At 49.5% G+C, this 13165-nt stretch overlaps 1 protein-coding gene across 1 annotated transcript in view; it reads left to right on the forward strand.

Moving 5' to 3' along the window:
* The window catches only part of DNER (delta/notch like EGF repeat containing), a 399406-nt gene that overhangs the window by 213754 nt on the left and 172487 nt on the right, over positions 1–13165 (forward strand). Inside the window, 1 exon segment of the mRNA XM_073674412.1 lies at positions 2017–2183. Within this exon segment, the coding sequence (XP_073530513.1) occupies positions 2017–2183 (167 nt within the window).

The raw sequence follows: 13165 nt of genomic DNA on the forward strand, positions 1-13165 counted from the left end.
GCCAGACCACCAAAAAAAGACCGGCACGGCCTGAAGCATGAGCATCTCATTAACTCAAAATTGCAAACGCGGATTAAACAACAATGACAAGACGGATTTCTTCAACCCAGGTATCTTTTTAATCAGTTTAACAGCGCCAATCTGACAATGCCTGTAGTTTCCTTTGCAAAATCCTGATGACCGGTTCGCTTTAAAATTTGTGAGCCGCTATGTTGAAAAATATGAAGACCACTAAGACGCTATACTCTGGAGTGATGAGATCATGATAAATGTTTTTGGAATGGAGGCTTCAAAACTGTATGGCACCGCAAAGGTGAGGAGTACAAAGAAAAATGCATGGTGCCCACAGTGAAACATCATGGTGGCAGTGTCCTTTTGTGGGGCTGCTTAAGCACCTCTGGTGTTGGGGAGCTACATTTCATTGATGGTATAAGGAATTGACAGATGTTCTGCTCTATATTGAAAGAGAAGATACTATCATTACTCCATGCCCTTGCCAGGTGTGCACTTTTCCAACATGAGAACGATCCAAAACACACATCTAATTCATTTTTATCTAATAATTTTTGCATTAACTAATTTAAGTAAAACTGAAGATTTTGTAATGAAAATTCTATTATTAACCTTACTTTAATGTTGTAGGTTAAAAGAAATGTTCTATGAAACTCAGTCTTGTTCAAAATTTTGAAAATTGTTCTTGTGTTCAGTGAGATATTGATTAAAATCTTACATTTTAAAGGGGGTGTACTCATTTATGCTGAGCACTACATATTGCAGTGTAGCTATAGCTGGACTCATAAAATGCTCATTTTTATACCTGGATTATACAGCCATTCTGACCTGAACTTTCAAAGTATGTACTGTACATCAGCCTCACCAGGTCTAACATGCAGTATATATTTACTACTGAATGTATTTTGTATTGTAAAATTTAGAGACAGATCTACTTTAATTGAAATCACTGCTCATTGAGTACTTAGGAGACTAGTGGGTGATTCTGGTATGTAATTAAATATTTATTTATGCACACTTATAACATAAAAGCTCGGGACTGCCCCTTTGACACTGAAGACCAAAAATGAGCAGCGATTTTAATTAATCAAATGTTTACCACAAATCTATATCAGTCCGTTTAGGAGTAACATGCCGCTAGCCGGATTCACTTTTGTGCCAACCTCTCTCTTTATTATTTAGGTGGGTCTTCATCTTGCTGTATCTAGTAGTAATCACATGGCAGAAGTCTCTCCTAGGTTTAGGTTATTGATGATGTATCCAGTGATACCCAGCTGATTCATTATGATTTGCTATTGTTTCTTTTAGTAAGCACTAGTGATGAGCGAGTATGTTCTGTTAACCCTTTTGGTGAGCATGCTGGGGTGCTCGCCGCGTATCTTCAGCGGTGCTCGATGTTATGTATATTGACAGGTTTAATACATGTGAGGAATGGCTAAGAAACAGGCATTCCACACATATATTAAAGCTGTCAAACAGTAGCAAATCATGCACACAGCTTGACTCAAACATAACACTCGAGCACGCTGAAGATACTCGGGAAGCACCCGAGCATGCTCGTAAATCTCGAGTAACGAGCAAGCTCGATCATCACTAGTAAGCACAACAATAGCAATGGAAGAGTTACATGTAGTTCCCCCAAAAACTTCCGTCAAGAATTCTTGTATAGGCCTAATGCGGAGAAGCTCTTTTTGCTTAAGATGTTCATGGCAATTCAAGCATTGTCAACCCTCCGTCGCTCCCTCCCGCTGCTTTCTGTGCTTTCCTGTTCCCTGGAGAAGGCCACAGCTTATACTCCAGGGGAAACAACCATTTTTACATTAGGATGTGCAAGTATTTTTACCTATGGGAACAGTAATAAAAATACGTTGTCAGAAAAATAGGTCACTATCCCGCTTTAAATCTGACGAGGGCTGTATCGAGGTTGTCACAAGTCTCACTTACTCAGGTAATCTGACAGTTAGATATGGTAAAATGACACTTTTCTGTTCTTTGGATCCCTAGAATCTCTCAGGATGCCACTGCCTCCCTGATCCTACTATGGAAAGTGACAGCCGGAGGCTTCAACCAGTGCTCCCTTATAGATGGCAGAAGCGTTACCCTTCTACAGGCGCCGGGTGGCCTTGTGTTCCCTGAAGAAATGTTAGCACTTGGAAACAATTATTTCATTGGTAAGGATGAGTGTTTTTAATTATGTTGTAGATTACATTAAGCTTCCAAGACTGAAAATGATGCATTATATTATAGAGACTTTTTAATTTTACAGAACCTGTCAGCAGGATGTCACACCCAACACTATTTATATGCACATGTAGCTCTTCCAAAGATAAGTCCAGCAATAACGTTACATGGCCGGTCCGTTCCTATGTTAGTGAGAAATTACTGTTTAAATTGATATGCAAATGAGGCCAAAGGACTCTGCTATATCTAAAGCACCTGTCACTCCATCTCTATTACCTGCCCGGCTCCACCTACTCCTCCTTAACTGTCAGCCCCTAAAGTCAGACAGCATAGAGGCAGTCAGTCAAGCAGGAGGAGGCAGTGATGGGCTGGTAATAGAGCTGGAGGGACAGAGGATTCAGATCTACAATAACCATTTGCATATGAATTCAAACACTGATTTTTCAATAATGGAGGAACAGACCGGCCATGTAAAAGTATTGCTGGACTTTTAAAAGCTACATGTACATATACACCGCATTCCAAATTATTTTGCAAATGCTATTTTTCTCTGATTTTCCTAAATGCCCAATGCAAATGAGTCAGTATAATGTTCAAATCATCACCCGATAGATTATAAATCAAATTTTATTGGATAAATCTCCCAATGATAACAGTATTTTTTTTTAAAACGAAAAAAAAACTCAAAATGCACTGCTCCAAATTTTTATGCACAACAGAGTTTCCAAACATTTTATAGGTTGTAAAGAACTGAAAATGGTCATTTGTTGAATTTGCAACATTAAGAGGTCACATTTACTGAAATCAAAAGCTTTTCCAATCAAGAACATCTTAACAGGCCAAGTTACGTGTTAACATAGGATATTAACATAGGACCCCTTCTTTGATGTCACTTTCACAATTCTTGCATCCATTGAACTTTTGAGTTTTTGGAAAGTTTCTGCTTGTATTTCCTTGCAGGATGTCAGAATAGTCTCCCGGAGCTGCTGTTTTGATGTGAGCTGTCTCCTACCCTCATAGATCTTTTGCTTGAGGATACTCCAAAGGTTCTCAATAGGGTTGAGATCAAGGGAGGATGGTGGCAACACCATGAAATTTTCTCCTTTTATGCCCACAGCTGCCAATGACTTAGTTATTATCTCTATTATCTTATTATCTCAGTAAATTAGAATACTTTATAACAACAGCTTGAAAAATGTTTTTAAAATCCAAAATGTTGTCCTACTGAAATGTATGTTCAGTAAATGCACTCAATACTTGGTCGGGGCTCCTTTTGCATCAATTACTGCATCAATGCGGCGTGGCATGGAGGCGATCAGCCTGTGGCACTGCTGAGGTGTTATGGAAGCCCAGGTTGCTTTGATAGCAGCCTTCAGCTTGTCTGCATTGTTGGGTCTGGTGTCTCTCATCTTCCTCTTGACAATACCCCATAGATTCTCTATGGGGTTAAGGTCAGGCGAGTTTGCTGGCCAATCAAGTACAGTGATACTGTTGTTTTTAAACCAGGTAATGGTACTTTTGGCAGTGTGGACAGGGGCCAAGTCCTGCTGGAGAATGAAATTTCCATCTCGAAAAAGCTTGTCGGCAGAGGGAAGCATGAATTGTTCTAAAATTTCCTGGTAGACGGCTGCGCTGACTTTGGTCTTGATAAAACACAGTGGACCTACACCAGCAGATGACATGGCTCCCCAAACCATCACTGATTGTGGAAACTTCCCACTAGACCTCAAGCAGCTTGGATTGTGTTCTCTCCACTCTTCCTCCAGACTCTGGGACCTTGATTTCCAAATGAAAATTGGAACTCTGGGACCTTGTGGAGTGTGTCAGTGACTGCCTTCTGGACATCTGCCAAATCAGCAGTCTTCCCCATGATTGTGGAGCCTACTGAAACAGACTAAGGGACCTTTTTAAACGCTTATGTGACACCCCAGGGGTCTGGTTGCCACAGTAACGTAATGTTATGTCTGAGAGCAGGTGGGAGGTCCTTTAGTCAGGGATCCTGAGCATGCCACACCTCCTGCCCAGTCTTGGGAGGGGAAGAACTTCCCCTATATAAACCTGGGGCTGAGGCAGGGTGAGTGAGTAGAAGAAGAGAAGAAGTAGAGACAGCATAGGAAGAAACAGCAGTTACAAGGAGTCAGGGGCTGGCAGCTGCAGAGTTCGCCCTGACTAAGAAGACTTTTTACCGGACCCGGAGTCCGAGGCTGTGGGGACTAATTCCTGCCCAGCAGCAGAATCCGTCAGGCAGGGGATTTCAGGTCCTCTGGCCCAGAAGCCCGAAGGCACGGTCACACGCGTGGGACCAGCACCGCCATCGTGGAGCGGAAGCCATTAGAAGGCCCCGAGTCACCGGCCATACGGGTGAGCACCACACGGTACACTCAGGGACGTGGGCTACTTACATCAGCTCCTAGCAAGGTAGCCAGAAGAGTACAGTCAGTTTGGGAGGCCTACAACTACGCCTGGCCAGGGGAGATCCCATCTGCTCAAGGACTGACCAGGCCCCATCCGCTAGCAAGTACTCCGGGAGGGTCTTTTGTTGTTACCAGTAAAGACCCTGAACTACACCGTACCGTCTCTGAGTGGTTCCTGCTACCCCCATCATCCACGTCGGCTGCCCTGAGGCCATACCCCTCCCGTTGGGGGTTATACTATCACGCTGCACAATCCCACCATCGGCCTCAGCGGTCTGCCCTGCAGCAGCAGCCCCCTGGCTGCACTCAACGGGTGGCGTAGTCATCAACCATTTACTACTAATGGACTGCCGTCTAGTTTGACTCCCTGGGCACGGACCGGGTCACCGCCACGAGACTACAACCCTCCACAGATCCGGCTCCGGGTAAGCTCCCGCATGCGCAGCGCAGCGCGACACAGGCCCAGGGGCGCGTCAACTTTGGCGTAGTCGGCAGGATTTCGTGCCCGCAACCACCGGGTACTGCGTGCCTGAAAAAGACTGTTCAAACTTACCAGTGGTGAAGATTCCCGCCATCCGTGGAGTTTTCCCGCCATCCGGCGCCATCTTCTGCCTTCTTCCCGCCATCCGAGGAGTTTTCCCGCCATCCGGCGCCATCTTCTGCCTTCTTCCCGCCATCCGAGGAGTTTTCCCGCCATCCGGCGCCATCTTGGAGACGCCGCGCGGGAAGAAGAGGGGCGTGGACTCCGAAAGCGCGCGAGAACTGAAGCCCCGCCTCACGTCCGGACGTTGCGTAAGGTCCTGGAAGGAGCCCAGCAGACGCCGACGTCACAGGAGCGCGACGGAAGGTCCTCAACCCTGACGATCCACTGCGGAGCCGCGGCCTACGGAAGAGGATCATCGCAAGGTAGGCCACGGTCCACTAGGGGGGAGGAAGATGTCGGATACGGAGGAGAGCTTCACTGCCCCAACCCCCGCCAGCGCTACCGCTGCTGCAGTTATGCCCTTCACAATGCCCTATATCCCGGGAGCAGCTTGGCTACCCCAGTACTCAGGGGAGTCACATACCCTGCATGACTTTAGAGAAAAGCTGGATAGCCTCTTCCAGGTGTACCCCCTCACAGAAGAGCAAAAAGTGAGCATCCTGGTGGCCCAACTAACCGGGGCAGCCAAAAGGGAAGTAAAATCCTGGCCACCTGGGAGGAAGACTGTCGCAGGGATACTAACCCGGCTGAAGGACACCTTTGATACCCGCACCTCAGCCGAGATTAAGCTTAGATTCTACGGGTGCAAGCAGCGAGCGCATGAGAGTATAAGGGACTATGCACTAAACCTACAAGAGGCCCTGAGGGCCATAAAGCAGACCGACCCTGATGGGGTGGGAAACGAGGACAGGCTGTTGACTGAACAATTTATAGAGGGTTTATATTGCAATGCCCACCGAACCCAGTTGCGGGCAATGGCCTTACAGGATCCCCATCTGGACTTTGCACAGTTCAAGGACAGAGCCATCCGGGTGCTCCGAGAACCGGCACCAGGTGGCGTTGTGACCCACAGACGCCCCACTACCACTTACTACCAGGAGGCGGCGCCCTTGTCAGCAGGGCCTGTGGGAGCTGATGCGCAGGCTTTGGACAATGACCCGGCTCCAGACCTACACCATCAGGTCCAAGAGCTAGCTAAGAGCGTTGCTGCGCTAACCCGAACTGTGCAGTCTTTACAGGTCTCCACCCCAGGGAAGATCCAGCTGGCATCCGGACCGGAGGACATCCCGTGGCGTCGACCAAGGAGGACCCCACCGGCCAGAGGAAGACCCAGTGACCGATACAGCGAGGACGGACGACCCATCTGCCGCCGCTGCAATCAACCCGGACATATGGAAAGGTACTGTTCTTTAAACGGGCACAACCTGGGGTAGAGGGCCAACCCCCAGGAAAAAGATCACCAGGCCCATCGAACTGGCGCGACAGATATGTGGGAGGACGTCCAGTCTTGCCTGTGGTACTGGATGGCATTCCCATGAGTGCCCTACTGGATACCGGGTCACAGGTCACCACCATCCCGTACGTGCTCTTCAAGCGGTACTGGAATGACTCGGATATTACCCACTACCCTGACGACGACTTGAGTATCATCGCCAGCAATGGCCAGCCCGTGCCACAGATCGGATTTAAGGAGGTGGCCCTCAAAATCGGTAGAGTCGAACTGGCCGCACAGGGACTGATCATTGTAGATATTGATAAACATGAGAGTCACCCAAAAATAACTCTAGGAACTAACGTAATTGAAAATTGTCTTGCAGAGGTGATTTTCCTTTTACAGCAGGTTGCCAAGAACGCCAGCTCCGGCGAGCAGCGGGTGCTCCAGAAAGAGATCCGGGCACTGATGCAACGGCAACAAGTGGAACTCTCCGGCGGTGAGATTGGTAGCGTAAGAATGTGTGACCCTTTTCCTATTGCCATGCCCCCAAAAAGTGAAATGATGATTTGGTGCCGGGCAGCTATTGGTCTGAGAGGAAGAGATTACCAGGCAATGGTAGAACCAGTTTACTCAGACAGTAGGCCCACCATTTTGACAGCACGGGGGGTGGTCAATGTACGCCATGGGAGGGTGCCCATTCGCATAATAAATATCGGGGAGAGGGAAGTGTACCTGCCCCGGTATGCCACGCTAGCCAAATTATATACCACTAATCAAAATTCTATACAATCTGTGGAACCCTTGCCTCCATCTCACCCGGAGGAAGGTAACGGCTCTAAGAAAGACATGGAGGACTGGTGTCAGCAACTACATTTGGGTACTGATTCCACTCCCTCACATCAGAAACAAGGAGTCTATCGGGTGGTTCAAGAGTATGAGAGAGTGTTTAGTAAACACCCGTTAGACTTCGGGCGAGTCAAGGGGGTAGAACACCGCATCCCCACGGGAGATCATCCTCCCATAAAAGAGAGGTATCGACCCGTACCCCCTGCACATTACCAACACGCCAAGGGGATGCTTAGAGACATGAAGGAGGCTGGGGTAATCCGGGATAGCTGTAGCCCCTGGGCAGCCCCACTAGTTTTAGTCAAAAAGAAAGACAACACCATGAGGATGTGTGTAGATTACCGGAAAATCAACCGTATCACACACAAGGATGCGTACCCCTTACCAAGGATAGAGGAGTCATTGGCTGCTTTAAGATCTGCTAACTTCTTCTCTACCTTGGATCTCACTAGCGGGTACTGGCAGGTTCCTGTAGCAGAGGCGGACCGGGAGAAGACCGCATTCACCACCCCGATGGGACTTAGTGAGTTCACCTGCATGCCGTTCGGACTCTGCAACGCCCCAGGAACCTTCCAACGATTAATGGAGTGCTGTCTGGGCCACAGAAACTTCGAGACGGTCCTGTTGTACCTGGACGATGTCATCGTATACTCCAAAACTTATGAGGACCACCTGAAACACCTGGCGGAGGTGTTCGAAGCTCTGGCGAGTTACGGCCTAAAGGTGAAACCCTCCAAGTGTCACCTCCTGAAACCAAAGGTGCAATACCTGGGACACGTGGTGAGCGCTGACGGAGTGGCTCCCGACCCCGATAAGATCACCGCAATTAAGGGATGGCCAAGCCCCTCCAGCGTAAAAGAAGTGCGGCAGTTCCTGGGGTTGGTAGGCTACTACCGAAGGTTTATTCCCGGTTTCACCAAAAAGGCAGCGCCTATGCAGGACCTCCTGATAGGCCAGTCCCGGAAGGCCAAGAACCAGAAGCCGCCCTTCAAATGGGAAGAGCTAGAAGAAGAGTCCTTCCGCCAGCTGAAGATGGCCCTCACGGGGGATGAAATCTTGGCGTACCCAGACTATAGCCAGCCCTTCATCCTCTACACCGACGCCAGTAACATCGGGCTAGGAGCCGTACTATCCCAGATTCAGCAGGGGAGAGAACGAGTGATCTCCTATGCCAGCCGAAAACTGCGACCCACCGAAAGGAACCCCGAGAATTACAGCTCATTTAAGCTAGAGTTCCTGGCCGTGGTATGGGCAGTCACCGAGCGCTTTAGGCATTACCTCGCTTCTTCCCGGTTCACCGTATACACGGATAACAACCCGTTGATACACCTGGACACGGCAAGACTCGGTGCCCTGGAGCAGAGGTGGATGGCCCGTCTGTCCAACTACGAGTTCACAATCAAATACCGGGCAGGACGCTCCAATACTAACGCGGACGCCCTGTCCAGGATGCCCAACCTGCCGGACGAAGGAGAAGATCCGGAGGGACTGGAAGAAGTTGAACTCCCTGCGTTCCACCGTCATGGGACTATCCAGTATTCCCACCGGGTAAGGGGTAAGCAAGCTGCTACGTTGAACCCCTTACCCCACTACAACTGGGCGGAAACGCAAGACAGCGACCCTGCCGTCCGACTGGTGAAGGAGATGCTGACTCGGCCGGAGGCTCGCCTTGAACCAGACGCTCCGGAGGAAGCCAAACAACTATGGGCGGAGAAGAGTCGACTATTCCTTTACAAGGGGAAGTTGTGCCGCAGAATGGTCAACTCCCGGACGCATGAACTACTCTGGCAAGTAGTGGTGCCCCGAAGAGACGCAGCCATGGTGATGGAGGCATACCACGACGGAGCTGGACACTTCGGGTGGAAAAAGCTGGAGTTCCTGCTGCGCGAGCGGTTCCACTGGGTAGGCATGAGGGGAACCATCGAGAGGTGGTGCAGAGACTGTGGCCCGTGCAATCTGAGAAGGAAGGACCGGGCCAGCCAGAAGACTCCCCTGCAGTCCATCGTCACCCGGCAACCGTTGGAACTGGTAGCCTTGGATCATGTAAAACTGACCCCAAGCAGAAGTGGCTACGTCTACGCGTTAACCATCATGGATCATTACTCCCGGTTCTTGGTTGTCGTCCCCGTCAAGGACTTAACGGCTCAAACAGCAGCTAGGGCCTTCCAGCAGCACTTCTGCCGTCCACACGGGTACCCGGACCAAGTGCTGACGGACCAGGGACCTGCCTTTGAAGCGGAGGTCTTCCAGGAATTCTGCAATCTGTATGGCTGCCGGAAGATAAGGACGACACCCTACCATCCGCAAACTAATGGACTTTGTGAAAAAATGAACCAGGTGGTAATGGATCTTCTAAAAACATTGCCCCTGGAAGAACGCAGTCTGTGGCCTGAGAAGTTGCCCGATCTGGTGGACCTATACAACCACATCCCGGTAGGTTCCACCAACTGTACCCCGGCTTACCTAATGAGGGCGAGACCTGGTAAGTTACCTGTTGACCTGGAAATGGGAGTCCTGACACCTGAGGACACTTCACCAGAAACAGACTGGGACACAGAGAGGCAGCAGCAGTACCGGAGAGTACAGGAGAGCGTGGAGCGAAGTCTCTGTCAGGCTAGGGAAAGACAAGAGAAGACTTACAACCAGTATGCTCCCGCTGTTCCCCTGGTACCCGGAGAGCAGGTCTTGAAGAGGAAAAGACGGCTCCACAAGTTGGATGACCAGTGGGAGAAGGACCCGTACACCGTACTGCCCTCAAGCCACGAGAACCCGAAGGTCTGTACCATCAGTAAAGACGGAGGGGAAACCACAGCCATTGTATCCCGGGACCACCTGAAGAAGTGTCCCGAACAACTGAGGAACCCTGAAGAGGAACAAGAAGACCATCGACCCGTGGGAGAAAGGGAAGATATGGTTAGTACCGTGCTCGGGGACTTCCCTCGGTCTTGGACTCAAGTCAATGGTGCAGTTGTGGTACCCGTACTCACCTTCCTCCAACCATCATCCCAAGAACCTACGGAGCAACGGGTAGAGCTGGAAGAACAGCCGGTCCAGGAGGCAGAAGACTCCACACAAGTAGAACAGGAGAATCAACCCTCTGCTTATAGTGAGCCTGCCGTACCCCTAGTGAGACAAAGAGCCGGTAGACAGCTGCCCAGTTTACCCTTGACAGCTCCTACACCCTGTAGTTCAGGGCCAGACAGTCAGCTCCGTAGGTCCACTAGGGCCACTAGAGGCCAGTTACCCGCACGTTGGAGGATCTAAATGTTTAAGCTATTTTATAATGTTTACCTGTCTATAGTTGCTTGTGTGTAATTTTGTATTTCTAGTTGTTTTTAGGAATCCTTGGTGGATTTACCGGGAATCCTTGTATATAGTTGGAGCGTAACCCAGGATGGACTAAAGACTGTCAAGGACTCGGGGTAGAACAGACCCCTACCTGGTTACGTCTCCCTGTGTTGGTGAAATGGACACCTTGCTTTCTTCAGAGACTGCACCCGGTTGCGGACACGCCGTAACCATCTTTATGTGTTTTCTTATTGTATTATTAATGTTTTGCCTTGTTATGTTTTCTAAATGTGTTTAGTCCCGGAGTACTAAATTTTACTAGGGGGGAATGTGACACCCCAGGGGTCTGGTTGCCACAGTAACGTAATGTTATGTCTGAGAGCAGGTGGGAGGTCCTTTAGTCAGGGATCCTGAGCATGCCACACCTCCTGCCCAGTCTTGGGAGGGGAAGAACTTCCCCTATATAAACCTGGGGCTGAGGCAGGGTGAGTGAGTAGAAGAAGAGAAGAAGTAGAGACAGCATAGGAAGAAACAGCAGTTACAAGGAGTCAGGGGCTGGCAGCTGCAGAGTTCGCCCTGACTAAGAAGACTTTTTACCGGACCCGGAGTCCGAGGCTGTGGGGACTAATTCCTGCCCAGCAGCAGAATCCGTCAGGCAGGGGATTTCAGGTCCTCTGGCCCAGAAGCCCGAAGGCACGGTCACACGCGTGGGACCAGCACCGCCATCGTGGAGCGGAAGCCATTAGAAGGCCCCGAGTCACCGGCCATACGGGTGAGCACCACACGGTACACTCAGGGACGTGGGCTACTTACATCAGCTCCTAGCAAGGTAGCCAGAAGAGTACAGTCAGTTTGGGAGGCCTACAACTACGCCTGGCCAGGGGAGATCCCATCTGCTCAAGGACTGACCAGGCCCCATCCGCTAGCAAGTACTCCGGGAGGGTCTTTTGTTGTTACCAGTAAAGACCCTGAACTACACCGTACCGTCTCTGAGTGGTTCCTGCTACCCCCATCATCCACGTCGGCTGCCCTGAGGCCATACCCCTCCCGTTGGGGGTTATACTATCACGCTGCACAATCCCACCATCGGCCTCAGCGGTCTGCCCTGCAGCAGCAGCCCCCTGGCTGCACTCAACGGGTGGCGTAGTCATCAACCATTTACTACTAATGGACTGCCGTCTAGTTTGACTCCCTGGGCACGGACCGGGTCACCGCCACGAGACTACAACCCTCCACAGATCCGGCTCCGGGTAAGCTCCCGCATGCGCAGCGCAGCGCGACACAGGCCCAGGGGCGCGTCACTTAGGAAGCCTTCACAGGTGTTTTTTGTTAATTATTGTAATTTACTGAGATAATGAATTATGTGTTTTCATTGACTGTAAGCCATAATCATCAACATTAACAGAAATAACCACTTGAAATAGATCACCCTTTTTGTAATGACTCTATATAATAGATGGGTTTCACTTTTTGTATTGAAGAACTGAAATAAATTAACTTTTTGATGATATTCTAAATTAGTGAGAAGCACCTGTACTTTTGAAGCCGTCAGGGACCGAGCCATTCTGTATACTAGTCTATCCGGCCGGGGTCCCACACCCAGCACCCCCGCCAATCAGCTGTTATCGGTGCCAGCGGCGCTGGCCGCCGGCCGGAAGTACTTACTTGCTGAGCTTGACCGTCTAGTTGTAGTGGCCGCCACGGACTACTACACATCCGCCTCCTATTCAATTCAATTGGAGGCAGATGTGCAGTACTCCGCAGCGGCCACTACAGCTAGATGGTCAAGCACCGCATGCAAGTACTTCCGGCCAGCGGCCACTGCCAGCACCGATAACAGCTGATCGGTGGGGGTGCCGAGTGCGGGCCCTGGCCGATCAGACATTGATGCCCTATCCTACGGATAGAGCATCAATGGAAAAGTAATGGACAACTTCTTTAATGTATTTCTAGGACTCTACATCAGTACATCGGTTGATCACAGCTCATCCCTGCTCTTGCACATTTTTCTCTAGTTTTGCTTGTTTGCATGCTGAAAATATAAGATGTCTTCGTGGTTTCCATTGCCTATGTACAGTGACCTAAGAAAGCCCGAAACATGGAGGAGCAGGCTGTTAAATAGCAGATAAAACCTGTAACAACCTGTGGACGTGTACTTTATAAGGGTATGTTCACACAAAGCAGATACACTTTGGATTTTCCTTACTGACTTGCAGGCACAAAATTCACAGTGAATTAGAGTAGCAGCATAGTGTATGAGATTTCATCAAACATTAACCACACACTGCAGAAAAAATAATCAGTGCATTAGCCTGCACTGCGGGTTTACACCTACAACATGTCAATTTATGCTGCAGATTTTCACCATAAAATCACCCTTTCCAGAGCATAGAGTGATGTATGCTGTACATCTGCATCAAAATCTGTAACAATGATTGTTTTACCTTAAAGCAAGGCAATTATGAACAAGACCTCAAGGAAACATATGGATAATTGATGTAGACA

The sequence above is a fragment of the Phyllobates terribilis genome, unplaced genomic scaffold, assembly GCF_046119375.1.
Source record: "Phyllobates terribilis strain yellow unplaced genomic scaffold, ASM4611937v1 Scaffold_3__8_contigs__length_932513732, whole genome shotgun sequence".
Taxonomy (NCBI): Eukaryota; Metazoa; Chordata; class Amphibia; order Anura; family Dendrobatidae; genus Phyllobates; species Phyllobates terribilis.